This window comes from Telmatherina bonti (genome assembly GCF_933228915.1).
Source record: "Telmatherina bonti genome assembly, chromosome: 10".
NCBI classification, from domain to species: domain Eukaryota; kingdom Metazoa; phylum Chordata; class Actinopteri; order Atheriniformes; family Telmatherinidae; genus Telmatherina; species Telmatherina bonti.
The window spans coordinates 8,474,929-8,495,569 of NC_136628.1; the positions used below are offsets into that span (position 1 = coordinate 8,474,929).

At 39.5% G+C, this 20,641-nt stretch overlaps 1 protein-coding gene across 1 annotated transcript in view; it reads left to right on the plus strand.

Annotated features, from left to right (window-relative positions):
* Positions 1-19,094, plus strand: part of rsf1b.1 (remodeling and spacing factor 1b, tandem duplicate 1) — a gene marked incomplete at its 5' end in the record, with an annotated part of 36,707 nt that extends 17,613 nt beyond the window's left edge. Inside the window, 9 exons of the mRNA XM_079247975.1 lie at positions 3,198-3,302; positions 3,394-3,473; positions 8,299-8,353; positions 8,431-8,543; positions 10,790-10,857; positions 10,971-11,184; positions 11,257-11,465; positions 13,192-13,371; positions 15,051-19,094. Of these exons, the coding sequence (XP_079104101.1) occupies positions 3,198-3,302; positions 3,394-3,473; positions 8,299-8,353; positions 8,431-8,543; positions 10,790-10,857; positions 10,971-11,184; positions 11,257-11,465; positions 13,192-13,371; positions 15,051-15,592 (1,566 nt within the window). The 3' untranslated portion in view covers positions 15,593-19,094. The remainder of the gene's footprint in view (positions 1-3,197; positions 3,303-3,393; positions 3,474-8,298; positions 8,354-8,430; positions 8,544-10,789; positions 10,858-10,970; positions 11,185-11,256; positions 11,466-13,191; positions 13,372-15,050) is intronic.
* Between the last annotated feature and the right edge of the window lie 1,547 nt (positions 19,095-20,641).

The window sequence follows — 20,641 nt, forward strand, 5'->3', positions numbered from 1 at the left end:
CCCATGTTAAAAAGACCAACTTCACAGCAGAAATAAACATGTTTACAGCCTGGTACAAAAATCCATTTTCGGTTTAATAGGCCAAGTTTACCTTCATGACAACTGTGGGGGGAGTGAATTTTTTTCTAACTCGCCCGTTTGAAAGTTATTTAATCTCAAAATTCTGCGTATTTAGGGGCGTGTCATTTTGATTGACAGGTACTCGATCTCCCGCTTCAAGTCAGAAGAACGTAGAACAACCGCGGCTTTTAGCCGGTTAACAACGTGACTTAGCTTTAGCCCGCTTACCTCCATTAGCAGGTTAGCTCCTGTTATCTCCAGGTTAGCTTGGTTAGCTTTTAGCTACAGAAAGCTTGGAGTTCGCTCGATGTCAATCCCCTCTCAGCTCCACCTCTTTGCCCATATTTGTATTTCCCGGGCAAGACGACACGCATGCCCCTACCAAGATGGCGATTGGTAGGAACCGCCCACCGAGCTTCAATTCAGCTCTTCAGAAACCTACGGGTGACGTCACGGAGGCTCCGCCCATCTTTTATATACAGTCTATGTGGGTAACACACATGCCGCCTAACTGTTAGCTAACAGACACATAACGGTCCTGTTTTCTAACACACACAATGTGAGGAGGTTCCCTGCTGCAACACACCTGTTTTAAATCCGTAGCCAATTGATAAAGTCCGATGAGAGAAAACAAAGAAAGCATTTACACAACAGCGGAACGAAATCTGCCTCAATGCAAGGAAAGCCAAATGGCAACACTGTAGTGTACATGCCAAGCCTGTAGGGGGCAGTGAAACTTTGTACTGACACACCCAGGTGTGCGCTGCGTCCGCAAACATGACAACCGAAGCGCTGTTTGCTGACTTATGTCAACTGTAAACTGTAAATATTCAACCAGAACAGGTTTAGCTTCAACAGAATTAAATAAAATAAAAAATAAATTAAAAAGATCGTGTGGCACAAATGTGACACAGAGGTCCGCCACTGTTGTGCTTTTTGAGGGTTAACCAGGGTCTGAGTGCGCAAGAACTACGTCACTTTCAGGACTCGCCTTGTGTTGCAGGAAAATTTAGTTCTGGAAGTCGTCAAATCTTTACAGTTTTATCCATCCACAACTCTGTTACCGTGGCAACGAGGATCTCAGGGTTAGTTTGATGGAGGCTGCACTTGTTTTCTGGCAACGTTTGTCAGATGCTTCACCAGAAACAGAAGCAGCTTTTTCAGGTTTTTCCTGAGCTGCTTAGTTGTTATTTCAGCTGTTACCCTGATGGTTCAAGTTTAAAATGGAAAAATTAAGTCAAATAAGAAATATTTCTGAACCAACATGGAAAATTTGAAATTAGATGTAAAATTTTTTAAAGTTTTAAAACAAAGTTTATTATTCTTTCCATATGCAACTTGTTTACTGCTCTTAACTACTTTATCTTTCGGGTCTGCTGAGCATGCGTGTTTGTGCAAAGTGCATTCCCATAATGCACCTCTTCAGGTTAAAAAGGCTACAAGAAGACATGTTCTGTTCTGCGTCGGTACAAGTTGTTGATTATAGAAATGTTGGGATAAAAGAGCTGATTTTTTAGCTCTGCTTCTTAAAGCTGTGCAGTGACGTCCAGCAGACTTAAGTTGGTTCATACAGACCTTTGAGCTTCATAAAGTCCTGTTTGCATTGTTGAATAAACAAAAAACTGGAGCTGAGTGAGTTTCACAGAATTTTTTTTTCAGCTTTCTTAAATAAAACCAAAAAAAAAAAAAAAACATCAGGAAATGAAACCTGTTAACTTCAGTTGCACTTTTTGCTGCAGGTAAAATCAGAATCAGGGCTGACATGGTTGCTGAAGAAGTTATTTTAGAAAACACTGATTCCAGAAGTTAGAGCTTAGCTGGGTTTAGTTCCATGTAAGAAATAGAATAAATAAATAACTGGAAAAGCACTCGGAGATCACAAACCTCCACCAAGCACAATGTTAAAGACTGGATCCAAACGGTGATCTGGATCATCACCAAAATCTAATCAGTTCTTCTTTTTCACATTTCCAACAACTATAATGAAAATCGGTCCATAACGTTTTGAGTTATGTTGAACACAAACAGATAAAGCTGATAAAACTGACTTCCAGTCAGTTCCCAAAACACCAGAAACATCTCATAACTCCAGTAAAAGTTGCTAAATTTGATGCTAGTCTCTTTTAACAAAAAAAAAAGTCGCCAAGTTGGCAATGACGGAAACTAAAGCGGCTGTGGGAGGAGTTTACAGCACAGCGCTGCAACGCCAGAGACGCTCGATTAGCAGCTGAAGACAGCAGGAGAGGAAACTGCAAAGAGAAAAATAATCACACACTTTTATTTTCATGATCGTTGAAAACCCAGATCGTAATTGAGATTAAAATCCGATTAATTAGTCCTACTCCTTGGTGGAGGTAATAAACAATCCTGAATACGGGCATTGCGTTACATCGCGCTCTAATAACGTGCATCAGAAGCACATTAAAAGTCCGCACATAAACACAACAGATTTCATCGTTGCCGAGAAGTGTGTCATTTATTACCTCCACTGAGGAGGTTATGTTTTATTTATTTATCCCTGTGGATCCATCAGAGCCAGCGCTCCGAGCGCAACAAATAGCACAGCCCTGACCTGCCGTTCCCAGCAGCTCAGCGCTACACCTTTAAAAAAAATTCCTGCATCCATACGGTGATCCGGATCACCACCTAAATTACATCAGTTCTTCCTTTTCACATTTCCAAAAAGTCCTGAAAATTTCATGAAAGTGCGTCCAAAACTTTTTGAGTTATTTGAGTTGAACAGACAGACAGATAAATGCCGGGTAAAACATAACCTCCCTGATTAATGAGATAAATATGTCTATTATAAAAGTCTGGACCGTCGTCTCTGAAAACTAATTAATTTGAGCAAAAACTGGACATTACATTGTTATAAACGCTTTCCCATGTGCAGAGAATAGATGTTTATATAGACGTGCAGTAATCAAGCAGTTGGAAATAAGATTATTTGTGTCTGTATTTGTATAAACAAGTTTGACACACTTCTCTATTAAATCCATTAAAATGTGTCCAAACTTTTCACTGTTAGTGTCCATAAAATAATGCAGAAACTCTGTTGGATCACCAGAAGCTCTCATTAAGTCTGATTTGACTGAACACAACGACAGAAATGTGTATCTTTTGCTTCTGTTTTCCAGATCTTACTGTGTGACTCGTGTGACAGCGGCTACCACACAGCCTGTCTCAGACCTCCCCTCATGATCATCCCTGATGGAGAATGGTTCTGTCCACCCTGCCAGCATGTACGTACCCGTAAGACCCCCACAAATAAACGGCATGAGAGTAAGTGAGCTCTGAGTGAGGCTGAACATGCTCTCATGACCCCATCTGTAGAAGCAGCTCTGCGACAAGCTAGAGGAGCAGCTCCAAAACCTCGACGCGGCCTTGAAGAAGAGGCAAAGAGCTGAGAGGAGGTGAGAACAGACCTGTTTTAATAACACCGTCTTGAGCCAAAACACGCACACATGGATAAAATACTCTGCAACTAGCTCGGACAACATGTTGGTGTCACTCAGAAAGATGTGAAATAATTCACCCACATGGTTGTCTAACTGAAGGTAAGATGTCACTGTGGTGCTTGCAGACATGTACAAAGTACTAGAAATCAAGACTCAAGTAAAAGTACAAGTACTCTATGAATAAGGTTACTTGAATAGGAGTTGAAGTGTTCTAAGTGCCCCACTTAAGTAGAAGTACTAAAGTATTCAACATTTTTTGTACTAAAGTATTACAAGTAGTTTATTTTAAACATTTTTACTCAAGTACTGAAAGTAAAAGCAGTTCATTGTGGTGCGTAGTTATTGCAGACAACATTAAACTTTGTATATCATGTTGTTTATTATGTCAAACTTTTAGCCTGACAGTCAGAAATCCTTTTACTGGAGCAGTAGTACATGAACAAGAACATCCATGAAAAAAACACACGTGTATGTTCATTCCCCTCTATAGATTTTTTTTCCCCATCTTAAACCAGTCAGTATACTTTAAATGTTTTATTTTATGTAAAGACGTCTCTTTTCATCCAGAACTTATGGCAACTAAAGGCAAGTTGGACACTTATAAGCTAGTTTTTCTGTGAAAACTAAAGTAATTAGTATTGTTGATTCTCACACACACTTTTATACGGTTATGTTGCTTACTCATAAAGCACAAGAGACATATTATGTTGCTGCTAACTCACTGCGTGACGCTCCTTCACACCCTCTCAGCAAAGCTGCCAAAGATCCTTTTGTTGGAGGAAAGAGGTCTCACTCTTGTTTTTTTTTATTTTAACTGGCGTGAAACTGAAACGTACTCACTTGCGTACAGAGCTTGTGTATAGCGACAAATATCACACAAATATAACAAGTATAATGGATTTAAACAAATTATCATTGTTTTTTTTTCTTTTTTTTTCTTCTTTTTTTTTTGTTGTAACAAATAACGACAATAAAAATAAGACAATAAAAATCTATTGGAATAAAAGTATCATAGTGATCCAAAATATGTAGTGGAGTAAAAGTAGAAGTAGGAGAGAAAAAGTAATACTTCAATAAGTAGAGATACTTATACTTCATTTCTATATATCTATGGGTGCTTGATATCATGGTGTAATAAAGCCATGATGATCGTAGACCAGAGCCGAGAAGAAATTAGTCTTGTTAGATTAGAAATAAATCCTTAAAGGTGAGAAGATGTTTAAAGTCCACAGGACTGCAGACAACCGTCTTGGATGTAAGCGGTAAATTCATGACTAATTCAGATCAACGCATAACATATTTGAAAAGAAGTAGGCAGAAGTATAAGCGTTTATCCGTCTTTCTCACAACACACCACTCGATTTTAATTCTCTTTATGCAAAAAATACACAATAGAAGCTGATTTTTTTCCCTCAAAAACCAAGAAGAGAAAAAGAACGTCCTGATATTTCTGGCTTTAATACTCATCATTACCATCCTGGATTACACGGATGGTCTTCACACTCACTTATTATTTGCATTTTTAACCATCTTTTTTTTTTTTTTTTTTTAACACAGTTTTATTCATATTTCAAGCTTTACAATATATACAATCTGTACATATTAATGTAGAAAGCTACATATTGTTTTAGCAAACAAAACAAACAAAAAATAATAGTAAACAAAATAAAAAACCAAACAGAACGTCTCGGCAAGCTGGTACCTCAAATCAGTGTACTGTTACAAAGAAGGAAATGTCTGACTTTTTTCTATCTGCCTGTGATTATTTTAATGAGTACAGAAAAAACCAAATAATTCCCCCCAACAACAGACTGAAATGCTACAGTGTCAAAAACAAACAGATTGTCACAGGATTCCACCTCTTCTTAAACAAATCAGTGGGAAGGTTTAGGTTTGCTGTGTTTTTTTCCATTGTATAAACCCTCAGAATTCTTTCCTGATTTATTGTTGGAGGACGTGGTTTATACAAGGATACAGTTATCATTTTTTTTGCTACTAAGACAAGAATTTTCAAAAGATATTCTTTTATCCTTATTTAAAAAATGAACCCCAAAGATAAAAATCAGTGGGTCAAATTCAATGTAGGTATGTAATATTTTGGAAAGTTCTCCCCTGATTCCCTCCCAGAACGACTGAAGTTTCCAACAGTCCCAAAAAATGTGTGTGATCTCCAATTTGCCCACAATTTCTCCAGCATAAATTTGTTTTAGTTTTGTCAAACTTAGAGATAATAAATGGGGTTTTAAAATGTTGGTCCATGTTGGACTGCTAGTCAGTTTGGGCCAATTTTCACACAATTTTTCACATTCTTGGTCTTCAATCACAACATTCATTTCTAGTTCCCACTTCTACCTTACCTGAAGAGTACTCCCCGGTATATTCAAAAGGAAGCATTTGTAAAGATTCAACACAACATTTTTAACCATCTTTAAAACTGGTAGATGTTTTTAATTCGCCTTAATATATCTTTGACGTAGTTTTACAGCTGATATTTACTTTTTTAAAGCCCCAGTGTGTAAGAATTACTCCAATCTAGTGATGCGCTAATTGAATGCAAACAACTGAGTAGAGCTCTCTGACACCTCACCGTTTAATCACGTTACCACCGAAGGCGCAGGGAGGTGGAGTGTCCCATCAGACGACGAGGTACAGAACAACACATAATTCTGTTTTATTATTAATGCAGATAAGTTGCTGCCCTCCATGTATCTGGTACCAATCTACTGCTAATAGGTAATGTCATTGTGTGAAGTTATGCGACTAGATGGATGACATTAATCCCCACCCCCACTGACAAATCAGCTGAAATAAATTATGAAACGCGAGGAAAAAAACACGGTTGTCTGATCTTTTTCTGTTTGTTTCATAAAATTTTTTTGTATGTTACTTTTACATGTATTTCCCCCTCATCACTACATACTAGTTCATGTATGGTAAAAATGAAGACAGTGTAAAATATAAAGCAGGGGTCTCCAAAGTGGGTCCTCGAGGGCCCAGTCCTGCAGGTTTTCCATGTATTCCTGCTCCAACATACCTGACTCGCGTTAAATGGATCCAATGAAGTGCTGTTAGATTGAGTCAGGTGTGTTGGAGCAGGGATACATGGAAAAGCTGCAGGATTGTGGCCCTCTAAGACCGCAGCTGGACTCCCCTGGTATAAAGAGTCTTCATGTTTAGTGTGTGCTGTGTTTTCCCCACTTCATGCCCATTTCTCCCAACATAAAGCGGTTTTTAGCGGATTTTGTGGTCCCAAGATCACTCTTTTATGATGAATTTTGCTTCTGGATGTCGTGTATATTTACCAAAGGTAAATTTAGTTTTATACACGTAAAATGAGTTTCATTAAAGTTACATTGATCTTCTGTCAGTGCTCGAGCCAAAAGGAACTTCATGGACGACGACCAAGGACTAGAAAGCAAATAAAAAAAGCAGATAAATGTGGAACAAAGCTTCTGAGAGGACGTCCTTCGACAGATGAGACGAGAGTGGATCTCTTTGGCGAGGCTCGATGTTTACAGATGAGAACATGAAGCGAACACTTATCGTCAGAAAGCTGTCCTCCAACAGCTTCATGACAAAAACTCCCCAGAAAGAAAGGAGTCTCTCCGAGTTGCAGGAATCATGTAAATGCAGGGAGTCGGGCTACAATCTGTACGTTTACATGGGAGTTTTAATTCCGAATAAAAGTTAATTCTGCTTTAAACTGATGAAAAACGACAATGTAAACACTTAATTCCTAATGCTAGTTTCTATTCAGAATGTAAGCGTCTGGTTTATTTGCATTTTTTTATTCCGATCTATTTAATTCCTTTGTCATGTAAACCTTCATTCTGCTCTAAGTTAATTCTGGTCGTTCTGAGCATGCTCGTTACCTTGTCCTGTCCCGATGACGCGCGTTGTTCTGCCTCCCGTGTTCGGTGGTCTATCTTTCTTCTCCTCCTCAGTTGCTGCAGAAAGTGAAGTAGTATGCTGGTGTTGAGCTGCTGCTTCACATTTATAATAAAAATAGCGGTGAAACTGGTTCTTATTATGTAGTTTTTACAAGTTACGACTGAAAAGACAAGAAGCAGGGAGCCAACTTTGTTTATTTCCGGTATACGTCATACGTCACGTCCAATCAGAACCCTTCCCAACCCACCGCTCTAAAGAGGAATTAAGTGAGGACTTAAACTCGTAGGAGAATACGATTAATCCAAATTATTCAATTCCGAATTAAAAAAAACATCATGTAACCGTCGCCATTATGACGCTAAGAGATGCATTATTTAGTCGAGGACAGGTTTATTAGTTTGTTTTTTATTTAAATAAGTCTGTTGTTCAAAAGCACTGTCTGATTTTTATTAATTTATTTCCCGTAATTGTCTGGATTTCACCTTATTTCAGCCACTGTTGTGGAGCTTTCTGTTTATAATAGAAGAATACCAACTTTTTATGTTCATGTGTGTAAATCTGAGCTGTTTAAAGATGCTTCCCAAGTTATTTTTACTCACACATGATATCTTAACCCCTTCAAGCCTTCCTTAAACGAATGAAACATGTAAACACCTTCAGTTATCATTGTATACAAAGTACATTTACACCAAACCAGACCAGAAAAGTAGAGAACGGCTCTAATTTTGATTTTGGTTTCTCATATTTTGTTGATTATTCTTGTTTTATTTCTGCATGTGTTGCTGAAGGTAAAAACTTCAGCTCCTTTTCTGCTCTGTCGCTTTAAATCAGATCTTTTATATTCCTGCAAACAGTAAAAGATGCATCGTTTCTGTTTTATCTCCCGCAGGAAAGAGCGTCTCATTTATGTAGGAATCAGTTTGGAAAACATCATCACACCCTCTGTAAGTCACTTCCAGCTCGCTCAGTGGGACATTAAACCCGCCAGTGTTTGTAACGTTGGACTCTGAACTCCTCACAGGTGGAGGTGGAGGAAGAAAAGCCGGAGGTTATCATCAAAGAGAAGAAAGAAGTCAAACGCGTTAAAAGCTGGGGTCGGAGGTCAACGAGAGCCAAGAAAACCATCAGCTACAGGTCTGACATGCACGTCAGGACATAGCAGCTTATTTAGACAACCAGTACAACTGGTGTCTGCAGGTTTTTCCATGAAGAGCTGGTTGGTGTTTGGAGCTAAACGTGTTAATGGTGTCAGGTATTCTTCATAAGTCAGGTGTTGTTTGGAGAACCAGCTCAGAGTAACTGTACTCAGAGTTTACTGTACGACTGACATTATTTATAGTGGATATCATGTAGAAATGCCTGTAGGCCTGCAGACAGGGTTCACAAACACGACTCTACCGGTGATTTTTGGCTACGTTCAGACTGCGGGGCTTGCTGCTCACATCGGATGTTTTTGTGAAATCCAAATTTTTTGAAAGTCTGTTCACTTTTCCGATCAAATGTGACTCGTTTGTGATCTCCTGTATGAACCTCATGCGCACCAGAAGCATGCGTAGAAGACATGGCGACGTGCAGTGAGCGTGCGTGTGGCGTCTTTGTGTTTGCAGAAGTAAGTATGGATGTGCAGCAGAGCATTTGTTATTTTAAATGTTTTGTCCAACCGTGAAAGTTAAATAAAAGTTAAAAGTTTCGTCCAACCGTAGCCACAACATTGTGAACGGGTTCGTTTTAAGGAGACGTTTACTGAAGAGGAAAGTACAAGTTTTGGTCATTTTGGCCTTTTGTGGAGCTGTGGCAGCAACAACTGTAGAGAGAAATGTTTGGGTTCGGAGTCGCAGCCGGGATTGGTGGGAGAGTGATGTGAGCGCATTTACTGATAAAGAGTTCATAAACAACAAACGCAGAATAATGATGTTTGTCGCGTGTCAATGACGCGTCGGTCGGATTAATGCGACCTGACCGTTCAGACTGAAGTCGCATGGCACAAGACCAGATACATATCGGGTTGAGGACCACATATCCAAGCGGCCTGAGTTGCATAAGAAAATATCAGATCTATGTTGTTCAGACTGTTAAGAAAAGATCAGTTACAGGTCGCATAGGAGCAAAAACATCGGATTTAAGTCACTTCAGCCTGTAGTTTGAACGTAGCCTAAGTTTGCCTGAGGGAGGGGAACAGCCATTTGTTTGTTTCTGGATGAGGGATTTATCATTTTAACTATCTATATATCCTATATTATGTCATATATTTTATTTCCAGATTCAGGGACCTGTAGTCTTTACCTCTGATCTGAGTGTCCTCCATCATTTTCAGATTTATCTGAGGATGAGGAGGTGCTGATCTTTGTTTCAGACACTGTTTGAGGCTAACTTGATGAAGCTAACTGGTCATGTTTCCATTTCCAGCAATGACTTTAGTTGTTTGATCAACATCTGACCTTTTAAAACCAAAATATCTCCAGATGACAGATCCGACTCTTGTTCTGTCCATTTCACCGCTCTTCATCACCAATAACGCAGCTGCTCTGCTGCAGGTTTATGGGTTCAGTCAGGGCCGGATTAAAAGTACACAGGTCCCTGGGCCCAGAGTGTTCCAGGGGCCCCGTTCCACAACGTAACATTGTAAAAATTGTGAATGAAAATGACGTTTCTGACATCTCTCAGCCAATGGTACCAATAGCAACACAATAGTCACTGTGGTGCAACTATCTGGATATGAAACTAAATGTACATAAAAGCCAAACTGCTGCTGTTTGCCCCACATGGGCCCCCAATGGGTATGGGCCCCTGAGCCCTTGTCCATTTGATAATCCAGCCTTGGTTGCAGCAGTGAAAACAGTCCCCCTTCAAACAGTTCCCAGTCCTGTTTCAACTGTTTAAATTCAATTCAACTTTATTTATATAGCGTCAAATCACAGCAATGCAATCTCAAGATGCTTTACAGACAGGGGGAAAAAAAAAAACATAATTAAAGCCAATTCATAACAGCCTATATAAGGAAACCAACAGATCTCCCATCCTGAGCAAGCACACGGCGACAGTGGGAAGGAAAAAACTCCCTTTTAACAGGAAGGAAATCTCTGACTCAAGGACAGGCAGCCATCACCATTTAAACTGGTGTTTGTGGTAGGAGACATGGCGGATGTCTCATTGTGGTGTTGGTGGTGAGAGCCAGCACTGCTTTTCTCTTTGCGACCACTTCCTCCTCTCTGGCATGACTCCATGTTTACAGCAGCTCATGTAGATGCAAATGTAAGACGTTTATAATTCATCACCTTTATAAAAAGAAGAGCTAGTTCAACATCCCTGTTTCTACTTTTGATGTAATTTTAGCTTTGATTAGAGTAAAATTCTTGGTTGATCCTACTTTCATTTTGCAGATTTGATGAGTTTGACGAGGCGATCGAGGAAGCCATTGAGGAAGACATCAAGGAGGCAGAGGGTGGAGGTAGGACTCACATCAGTCCCGTAGAAAATAAACTGATAACCATGTTGATTGTAGATGAAGGGATAATATCTTAAATAATTCATGAAGCTATGAGGATTTTTCTTTAAATGCAGGTGCTGGTCGAGGTAAAGACATGGCGAATATCACAGGGCACAGAGGAAAAGATATTTCCACCATCCTTCAGGCAGAGGAGGGCAAAGAGAACGGTCGGCCGCCTCGAAGCAACGCCGGTCAGCGCAAGAAGAAACGCCGGCGACTCAACGATCTGGACAGCGACAGCACGGTTGACGAGGAGGAGAGCGAGGAAGAGTTCCGCCTCAGTGAAAGGTACGGGTTGAATCGTCCCTCTGTGGCTCGTGTCCGTGTTTGTCACGTTACTGAACGCTTGTTTGGATTCAGCTCGGAGGAAGAGTTTGTGGTCACCGACAACGAGACGGAAGCAGAAACAGAAGGGGACTCGAACGACAGCGGCGGCGGCAGGCACTTTTCTTCCTCGCTGAGCAGGAAGCAGCCGAAACGCAGGCAAAGCTCCAGAAAGCGCCGGAGACCGAGGGGATACTCGGATGACGAAGAGGATGAGACGGATGAGGATGACGAGGATGAGATAGGTACGTGGATTGCGGGAGACGTCTCCCAACAGGTCAAGCAGTCTGTAGCCGAGCAGCCTGGAATGAAAAACATCCAAGTTTAAGACCAAAACTCTCGTAGTACGGAGCAAAACGCTGCCTGAAGAGAAAAGCCGAGCTACTAACAAAACAGAAACAATCAAAAATGATAATCACGATTATTTTGACTGAAATTGAGATCTCGATTATTTAACACAATTATCCAGTATTTTATAACCAACGCTGCGCGTCGTGGTGTTCTAGACTCCGCGTCGTGCATTATAACCGTCTAATGGACGGTTCCGAGTTGTTTAATCCGCTTTTACCGCTTATATAGGAACTATTTTATGTTGGCCTGGATGTACGTTTTATGCCAAACAACCGCTGTCAGGCTGCAGCGCGTTTCTCTCATTCACCTGTTAAGACAGCTGAACCAGCTGGTTAATGCGTTGCTATGGTAACGCCTCGTAACAGAGGGATATTACAGTGATTTAACTTGCCGAACTATGTATAGTTCTCCCTGACAATGGTATAAACTATGTTTAGGTGAACTTCCACAACCTACAGCAGTTATTCTACATGGACCTGCAGCCGGAGCCGACTGAGACTGGCCGCCTGGGAGTGCTTTAGGACGGGACTCCTTCCTTACAGTAACTGCAGAACAATATGTGCCTTCAAGTCACCAGAAAAGTCTCTAATAACTCCAGTAAAAGCTGCTAGATTTGTCGCTTTTAACAAAAAAAGTCGCCAGATTTAGTGAGAAAGTCTCCAAGTTGGCAACAGTGTCTGAATGAAAGCAAAGCGGCTGTGGGAGGAGTTTACAGCACAGCGCTGCAACGCCAGAGACGCTCGATTAGCAGCTGAAGACAGCAGGAGAGGAAACTGCAAAGAGAAAAATAATTGCACCCTTTTATTTTTATGATCGTTGAAAATCCAGATTGTAGTTGGGATTAAAATCCGATTAATCGCCCAGACCTAGGTTGATGCAGTTTCCAGACGTTTAATGGAGGTGTTAATCAGGTAAATATCTGCCGATGATGATGATGATGATGATGATGATGATGATGATGGGCACCTCTAATAATGATCATTCAGGAGAGTCCAGACCCCACATTCCCCTTAGAAACACCCTGTAAGTCCAGAAAGATGTCGGGCCTATCATGGTTTTACTATAAAACTCCCTTCATCTCCATGGAAACTAGCAGGACCTTCATTTCCTTTCGTTTTATTTTAAACCCCGTCCAGCATCATAACATGCAGAACGGCAGTCTGTTCGCCATGTTTCTCTAGACAGATTTGCTCTGCTGAGGGAGACGTCTCGTCCTTGATATTCTGAATAATTTTATTAGTCTTTATCATAATAATATAAATAATAATAATAATAATATCATAACCATCGGTCCTGACACGGCGATGCTGAACCTGGCAGGGAAAGAGAAAAACTAAAATCAAAAAAGGGTAGAAAAGAAAGGAATGGAGAGAAAAGTACAGAGTTAAAGTGTGAAAGGAAAACTTGTCTTTATCGCAAAAACAATATAAACTGCTTGTGTACCCTGTAGTACTGTAGTAGTACTTCATTTCAGACTGAGTCTTTTTTTGGCGCTGGAATAATCTTTATCACCACAAAACAGCAGAAGATGTTCATTTGATGTTTTTAATGCACCTCAAACCGTCCAAACGGGGTCTGAACTGTGCAGTTTTTCACGTGTTTGTCACCAACTGTGTGCAGTGACTGAAGGGTCCAGCGAGTACAGCGACAGCGACCTGGACATGAGCCGACGGCGCTCTCGGAGGAGCCAGAAGAAGCAGGTGAACTACTGCGAGACGTCGGAGTCGGAAGGTTCTCAGGCGGGAACCAACCGAGCCAAAATGAAAGCCAGACACCGCCAGGACAGCTCGGAGAGCGACGGTCAGTCAACAGCTCAAAGCGCACGTTTCAGTGTACTGTACATGTAATAAGCTGTCAGGTGCAGGTGATTCCACGTTCTGGTTGTCAAATTCCCAGAAACGTTTCCAATTTACAAAAAAAGAAAGTTAATTTATTTAATATTATTCCATTTCAGTCTTTAATGATGCTGTCGCTGCTTTTATCTGCATTTTAAGATTTATAGTTTTTTTTTTTTTACGAACATCAAAAATGTCCAACGTGAGGTTAAGAAGTTCCCTTTGTGACCGTAAGTTTTATTAAAAATTACAGCTTATTTATTTAATTTTATTTACAACAAAAGGAGCAAAACAAACATGTTCCTATAATTCCTGTAGAAACTGTTTGGATTCATGTCAGAGATGATTAAACTCTTAATTCCTCCTTAAATTTACTTCATGGCTACAAGAACGGCTCCAGAATGAAATATGAATTATCTAAAAATTGAGTCATCTAAAAATCTGTCAAATAATCTCAGTGTACCAGCTTTTCCTTTTAAAGGCGGTGGCAGCGCGATTTTTTGTCCGCACTTCCAAAACCCAAATAAAATAAAAAGGGAAAAGATTTAGAAAAACACAAATGATTTATTTTTATTTAAATAAATAATAAAATAAAGATGGATCATTATTGTATATTTGTTCCAGTTAACAAAAACCAACTAAACGCCTGAAAGTGGTCAAAATTCATTTCATCCTATCTCACGCCACCTGACACTCATCTCCAACAAAAAAACCCAACACGCCGCCCCGAGACGTGACATAAATGACCCGTCTTCCCTCACCGTTCTCACACTCATCAAAAAGCTAAATAACAGACTTTAAATAAAAATCTGTGTAATATAACCTAAAATATAATACAAAACATAATTTAACTTGCATAAAAGCCATTTTTCTTAAAGGAGAAAAAAAACACATAAATGGCCTCGACACTCAGCAAAACTGATTTGATTACGTTTGTTTTTTCATGTCGTGTCATCGGAACAAAACTACTATGAAAGGGTCGTCCAATAATTATCTTTAGCTGGAAGTTCATTATTTTATCATTTGTGTTTTGGAGGTGTGGGTCCACCAGGGGGTATTAGGAGGGATTTGTTTGCTGGGGATTAAAAACATTGATTAGGAAATAAATTAAAAAAAAACAAACAAACCGCCTGCGGTTGGTGATGTCAGCATCAGATCTGTGACGCTATTGGCTGAAATAATCAGTTTCACTGCAATTTATTAATTTAAAAAAAAAAAAAAAAAAGCCTGTGAGTGAAGGAGTTGAAATGGGAAGGAGATATGTATATAAGAAGAGTAAATCAGACATTAGAGACACAAATAGAGACACAAATAAATCTGAATGCAAACATATTTATTTAAAGCGGTTCTATGATGCTATGTCTAGTTTTCTGAGCTTTCTGCAGAGTTGTAGTTTTTAATACTCATCAGACATGTGAGCAGCGCGGTTTTTTTTATCGCCTAAACACATGTTTGAGTTTTCCAGCACTCCCGACCTTTGGTTTCCATGGCAACGGAAACGACTGGTTTTAGAGAGTTTTTTCTACCTTGAAATTTGAGTGACTTTAGATTCAGTGAGACCAGTTTGGGTTCATGACAGCAGTGATTCGTGTTCCGCTGCTCAGAGCGATGCAGACGACTAAACAGGTTTCTTTGTCTCTCCAGCGAGTTTCTCCAGAGACTCTGAAGAGGAGTCGAGAGATCGGAGGCTGAAGAGGCGAGCCGACTCGTCGGAGGAAGACTCCCGGCAGCGGCGCCGGCGTCTGGCGCTGAAACGCAGGCGGGCGTCCGAAGAGGACGACTCGGACTCCTCAGACGACTCCTCAGAGGAGGATCGTCCCATCCGTAAACGCGTGAACCGCATCGACTCGGACGACTCGGACGACAACGACGAGCCGGAGGAAAAAACAAAGGAGAAGAAATCTGGGGAGGAGGATTCAAAGGGATCAAACCCGCCGGACGGCAGTTTGCTGCAGCCATCTAACGGACAGAAGAGCTTGGAGGGGGTCGTCGCCCGGCCGACCCCCGCCGCTCCCAGCCTCCTCCCACATCTGGAGCCGTCTAAAAACATCAGCTCCGCACCAGCTGCCGCCGTCGCACCAAACGGTCTGGTTGGCCAGGACCTGGCAGCTCAGGACGATGAGGAGGACGACTTGTTAGGAGTCACAGACCTGGTGGACTACGTCTGCAATAACGAACAGTTGTAAAAAACAAACAAACAAAATGGTGTACTGTTTCTTTTTTTGTGTATTGTATTTTTATATTGCTTAACTTTATTATTCCCTCCCCTGCCAACACCTCCTCGTCATTCTTCGTTACGTTTCACCTGATTCTCCCCAGCAGTACGAACTGGATCCCAGTCCAACGCTGTCCCTGTGGGACTGTTGAACCAGTAAGGGCACCAGTTTGCCTTCAGACCGCCAGACCTTCCTCCAAACGTCTCGCCATTTCAGTACATTTTGGTTTTTTTTTTACCTGTTTAGTTGCAGCTTCTTGCTGTTGGTACAAACCTGCCACTAAAACTTCTTATTTTAGGTGTATTTGTTCATAAATCATCCCGTAATTAACTGGGACTCTACAGTTTCCGACCTTTTTAGGTCCTTAGTGGACAAATTCCTCTTCCAAAATCTGCTGCAAACAAATTTTCACACTTTTTTTTTCTCAAAATCTTTTATTTAACTTCATTCACATTTGTAATCATTGAAATGATTTTAAACATTTATGAGAAAATTAAAAACATTTCGTGTCTTTGGGGATCAGTCTTTAAAATGACAGAAAAAAATATTTAAAATTGTCTTTAATTCAGATTTCAAACCTTTCAGGTCATTTGAGCACAAAAGGACATAAAAACACACAAACACATTACAGATGCATCTAGATTTAAGACTAATGTGCAAAAATAAATAAATCCTTGGATCCCCAACATGTTTTTTTTTTTTTTTTAATGTAAAGTAAGTTTTCCTTTTTTTTTCTCATAAAAACAGTGACATTATGCAATTAAAATGTCATTTAGAAGATTAGAATAATTTCAGTCATGGAATATTTGGTTGTTTTCATGACTGAAAGATTTGAGATAAAAATAAAGTTGTGAAATATTAATCAGGAATGTTTTTACTGTAGTTTTTGGGAGAGGAGCTCTTTGTGAAAGGGAAGTAAACTGTTCTCTGCTGTTTTGTTCTGCAAAGTAATGAATCTTGTATGGGTAAAATATCCAACGTGTCCGCCAGGAAAAGTGGCCTAAATGGACAAAAAGGTTTCTAAAAAGGGTTGATAATGCAGTCTGGAAATCCCTGAATGGGAGCTGTGGGAGTATAAATGCTGCCGTCTCTTCTCTTCATGAAGCTGCAGATAGTTTACTGATTGGATTTTAACCAGATTAAACCGGGCCGACAGTTTTTTCTCCACTTTTAAAGCTTTGTCCACAAGCAGAAACGCCTTTGTGGAGTTTCTTCTGTATTCTTAGGGTTTCACTGTCATAGCGGAGCGCCCCTTACTGCCAGCGTCTGGAGTGTCCTGGCTCGTCTTTCAGGACCCACAGAACGTCAAGCTGCAGGACAACAGAATCTGCACCTTTGTTAGCGAACATTTAGATTAAAGATGTTAAAAGACGTCTTTAGCAGCCAATGAGTTAAAATTGCTGCGATGAAAAGATGAATCATGTAGTATTTTAAGCCTTAACATGTTGCCCCGTCTGTGTGCAGTTATCCATCCTCCAGCTACAGCAGATCTTCCAGGTTTTCCTGCACTGTAAGGGGAGAAGAGTAAGATGGAAAACAGTCAGTTCTCACTTTTTTATGCTGAAACTTTGATCTAATTTGTACTTTTGACCTTTACTTCTCAGTTTTCTTAAAAAAAGAAACCAACTAATTGGGTTTTTAAGCACTGAAATGTTAAAATAAGAGGGAAAAAAATTGGTATTTTAGCCAAAACAAACCATGTTTTTACTCTAAAAAGGTCTTTAATGACTAGTTTGCCATTTGTACAAAGCGAAAAGACTCCATCCAACATGTTTTGTTTAATTTGTCAGAACTTTTGTTGGTGAATCTCGATGATGGCTGAATCACACATTAGATAAGCTAACTCTTCACACACCCAGAAAGTTATTCCCAGTGTTTCACCTCCATATTAAACCACCACCAGTATACACACACAGCCTGTTGCATCGTTTGAAGGTATGAATGTATATCTGTGACCAACCTGCGTCTGTCCACCCCTCCTTTGAACTTTTGTATTTGCTAGAGTAGCTTTTGTATATTGTATACATGTATAATTATTTGAATTAATGTGCGCTGCCATCAGCACTGGTCTCCGTTTTTAGAATTAATCTGGGAATGTTGGAAGGGAACCTCTCGTCCCTCCTCATCTTCAGATCTAGTTTAGCATCATTTTATTACATTTGTGGTTTTTGTTTTTAATAATTATGTATTTTTTGTATATCTAAACCTTTATTTGTCGTCTCTTTGAGCAAAAATGTAAAGTGTTTTTTCTGTTTTTTTTGTATATTATCCTTTGTGGAAGGTTCCCAAACCAGCAGCGGTCTCCCCCCCCCCCCCCCCCCCACAACAAAAATAACACTCTGCTCCAAACCAGCCCTGCTTTTTCTTTCGTTTCTGGATCTTTTTCTACACTTTTCCTTTTTCCTGTTTTTTTTTTATTTTTTTTTAACTGCTCAACCTCAACCCAGAACAACATCTTGAAAATCAAAGCGTAATAAAAAAAAGTAGAGGTGAAAAGATGGGATTTAGTTTATGGGCGAATAGACTTTACTGACCTCTGCTGGAACCAGTCTGTGTGTATATCTGTAGTTTTTGCTGTAATATATTTAGAAGCATTTTTGTAATGATTGGAGAAAAAAAAACCAAATATATCGGGGCAATTCTTTGGGATTGCATGACTTTCTAACAGTTTTCTTTTTGTAGGAAAGTGATATCGGCACAACAGTTTTTATAACAAACTTGCAGCATGTTTTAGCGCCGTTTCTCTCTGGGGCCTGTTGCTGAAGGACTTATGAAGCCAACGTGACAGGATCTATGGCATTGCAGTGAAACTGCAGCGGTAAGCGAGCACTGAGCAAGCTCAGGCGTGTTACAGGAGCTTGGTGAGAGTGGGGTGTTGTAGAAATCTGATAGGAAGTGAAGCCTGCTTGTAAAATAGTTTGTAAATGACTCCCAGCATGGTCTTCAGAGGATAAACCACTCTATTTATCATACAGTTTTGATACTGGCTGTGGCCAAAACATGACTTCCAAGACAAAAGCTTATATGTGCTGCTTTCCTTGCACACGACATGTATAGTATATCGCCTTTAGATGGACAGAATATAGCAAACTGAAATATACAGGTGTAATAGAGGTGGATGTTGTGGATGGAATCGGAGTAAAGGAGTGAGGATACTTGTCTGACCCTGTTCCTTCAGAGATCAGGAGGCCATATAATGTACTTTTATGGTTCAGACCTGCGTCAGAGTGAAGGGACGGGTTAAGACGGGAAGTCTGTGCCAATGATACAAGTGTTAACAGTTTCCTTTTTACCTCATGATGAATCTGGAAGGAAAGACACCGTCTCCACTGTGTATAGATCCAAGTAGACTGGTTGTCGCTGTTTTTTTGTTTTGTTTTTTGTCTGCTTCTTACATTTCTGTTCATTTTACTGTTTTTCTTATGGATCGGATCTTGTACATTTGTCATAATAAACCTGGTTTTAAGCCACATGTCGGTCTCAGTTGCAATTTGTAGAAGTGAAAAAATAATTTGTAAGAATTATAGGATCAATATAGTTTTGAAGGTCTATATTTGGGTATTTTTTGGTGTGAAAAAATAATTTGTAAGAATTATTGGATCAATATATCGGGATCAATACAGTTTTGAGGGTCATTATTCAAGTTTTTTTGGTGTGGAAAAATAAAATAATTGTAATAATTATAGGATTAATATAATTTTGAGGGTTTTTATTCTGGTATTTTTTGGTTGGGAGGGGGTAAAAACAAATACAGATAGTAGAAAAATTGATCAAATAGCTGCATGTTCTGATTCTGTACATTTCATAGTAAAGAGTGAAAAAAATCTGCACACTAAAATCTGTGCAAAGTGAAGTATAATCAGGCGTTCTGTCGTCAGTGCTGCTGAGCATTGTGGGAGATGGAGTCCCAGTGATAAAACAAAGGCCTGCACTTTAACTTTTGTAGTATTAAAGGAATATATACAGAAAAAAGGACAACGGAGTGAATAATCCATGCAATGTAAAACATCAGGCTTCTGCCGTGATGCAACAAAGCGCAAGATTTAAATGAATCATAAAAAAAAGACATTGAGGCCTTTTTTTAATCTCTGTCTCCTCCTCTATGTTGTAAACTTAACAGCTGAAAATAATCCTCATTTATTTTGTTGCCGGTGAGTTTATTTGTTTCATGAAAAAAACGCAAACGCACAGAAGATGAGCATAGACATAACCTCAATTACAGCTGGGACTGGACGGTGGCTGTCAGCGGCCAAAACTCTTCCAGACAAATGTGGTTTAAAAATATATAAGATCTATTAACAAATGAGTTAAGATAACCCTTCATCCGTCCCCACATGAGAAATTCAGTGTCACAGCAGCTCGGAAAAATAGAAACACAAATTGTAAAATATTAAAAAGATTAGAAAAATATATGACATGGTATTTAACAAGGGCAATTCCTGCATTATGGATGTTACGTTCAGATAGAAAATTAGAAAATAAACTTAACATTAACAAGCCATTGATTTAAATTAGTAAATTGAATATAAATATTTTAGTTACACTTACTGAGATAAAGATAAAACCTGTAGTTTGAAATGATTTGACCCTTTAAATGTTGGGAAACATGACAAATTGTCCAAATGGACAAGCTTTTCAGACTCACAAAGCAAATGATTCTTGAGTTTTTCTTTTGAAGACAGACATGTTAAATATAATATTGTAGGGAAGGGTTTGAGGTACCCAAGAAACACATTAAAGAAAAAGTTTTTATGTTAAGGAAAGAATTAGAAAAATGTGCTGTTATGGATGTTATACGTCTGAAATAGACCAAAGAAATTGTCTTAAAATAGAGCTTTAACCACAGCTTTTCACTTCAGCAGCAAAAACGTAGTAAATAACTAAAATTCTTAGGAATCTGGATAAAGTAAGAAAGCACATTTGAGTAAAAGGCAAAAAACTGCTTTTTTTTTTTACGACAAACACCTCTGATATTGTATACAAGTCCAATTCATTGAGCCTGGACTGGTTCAGAGAAAC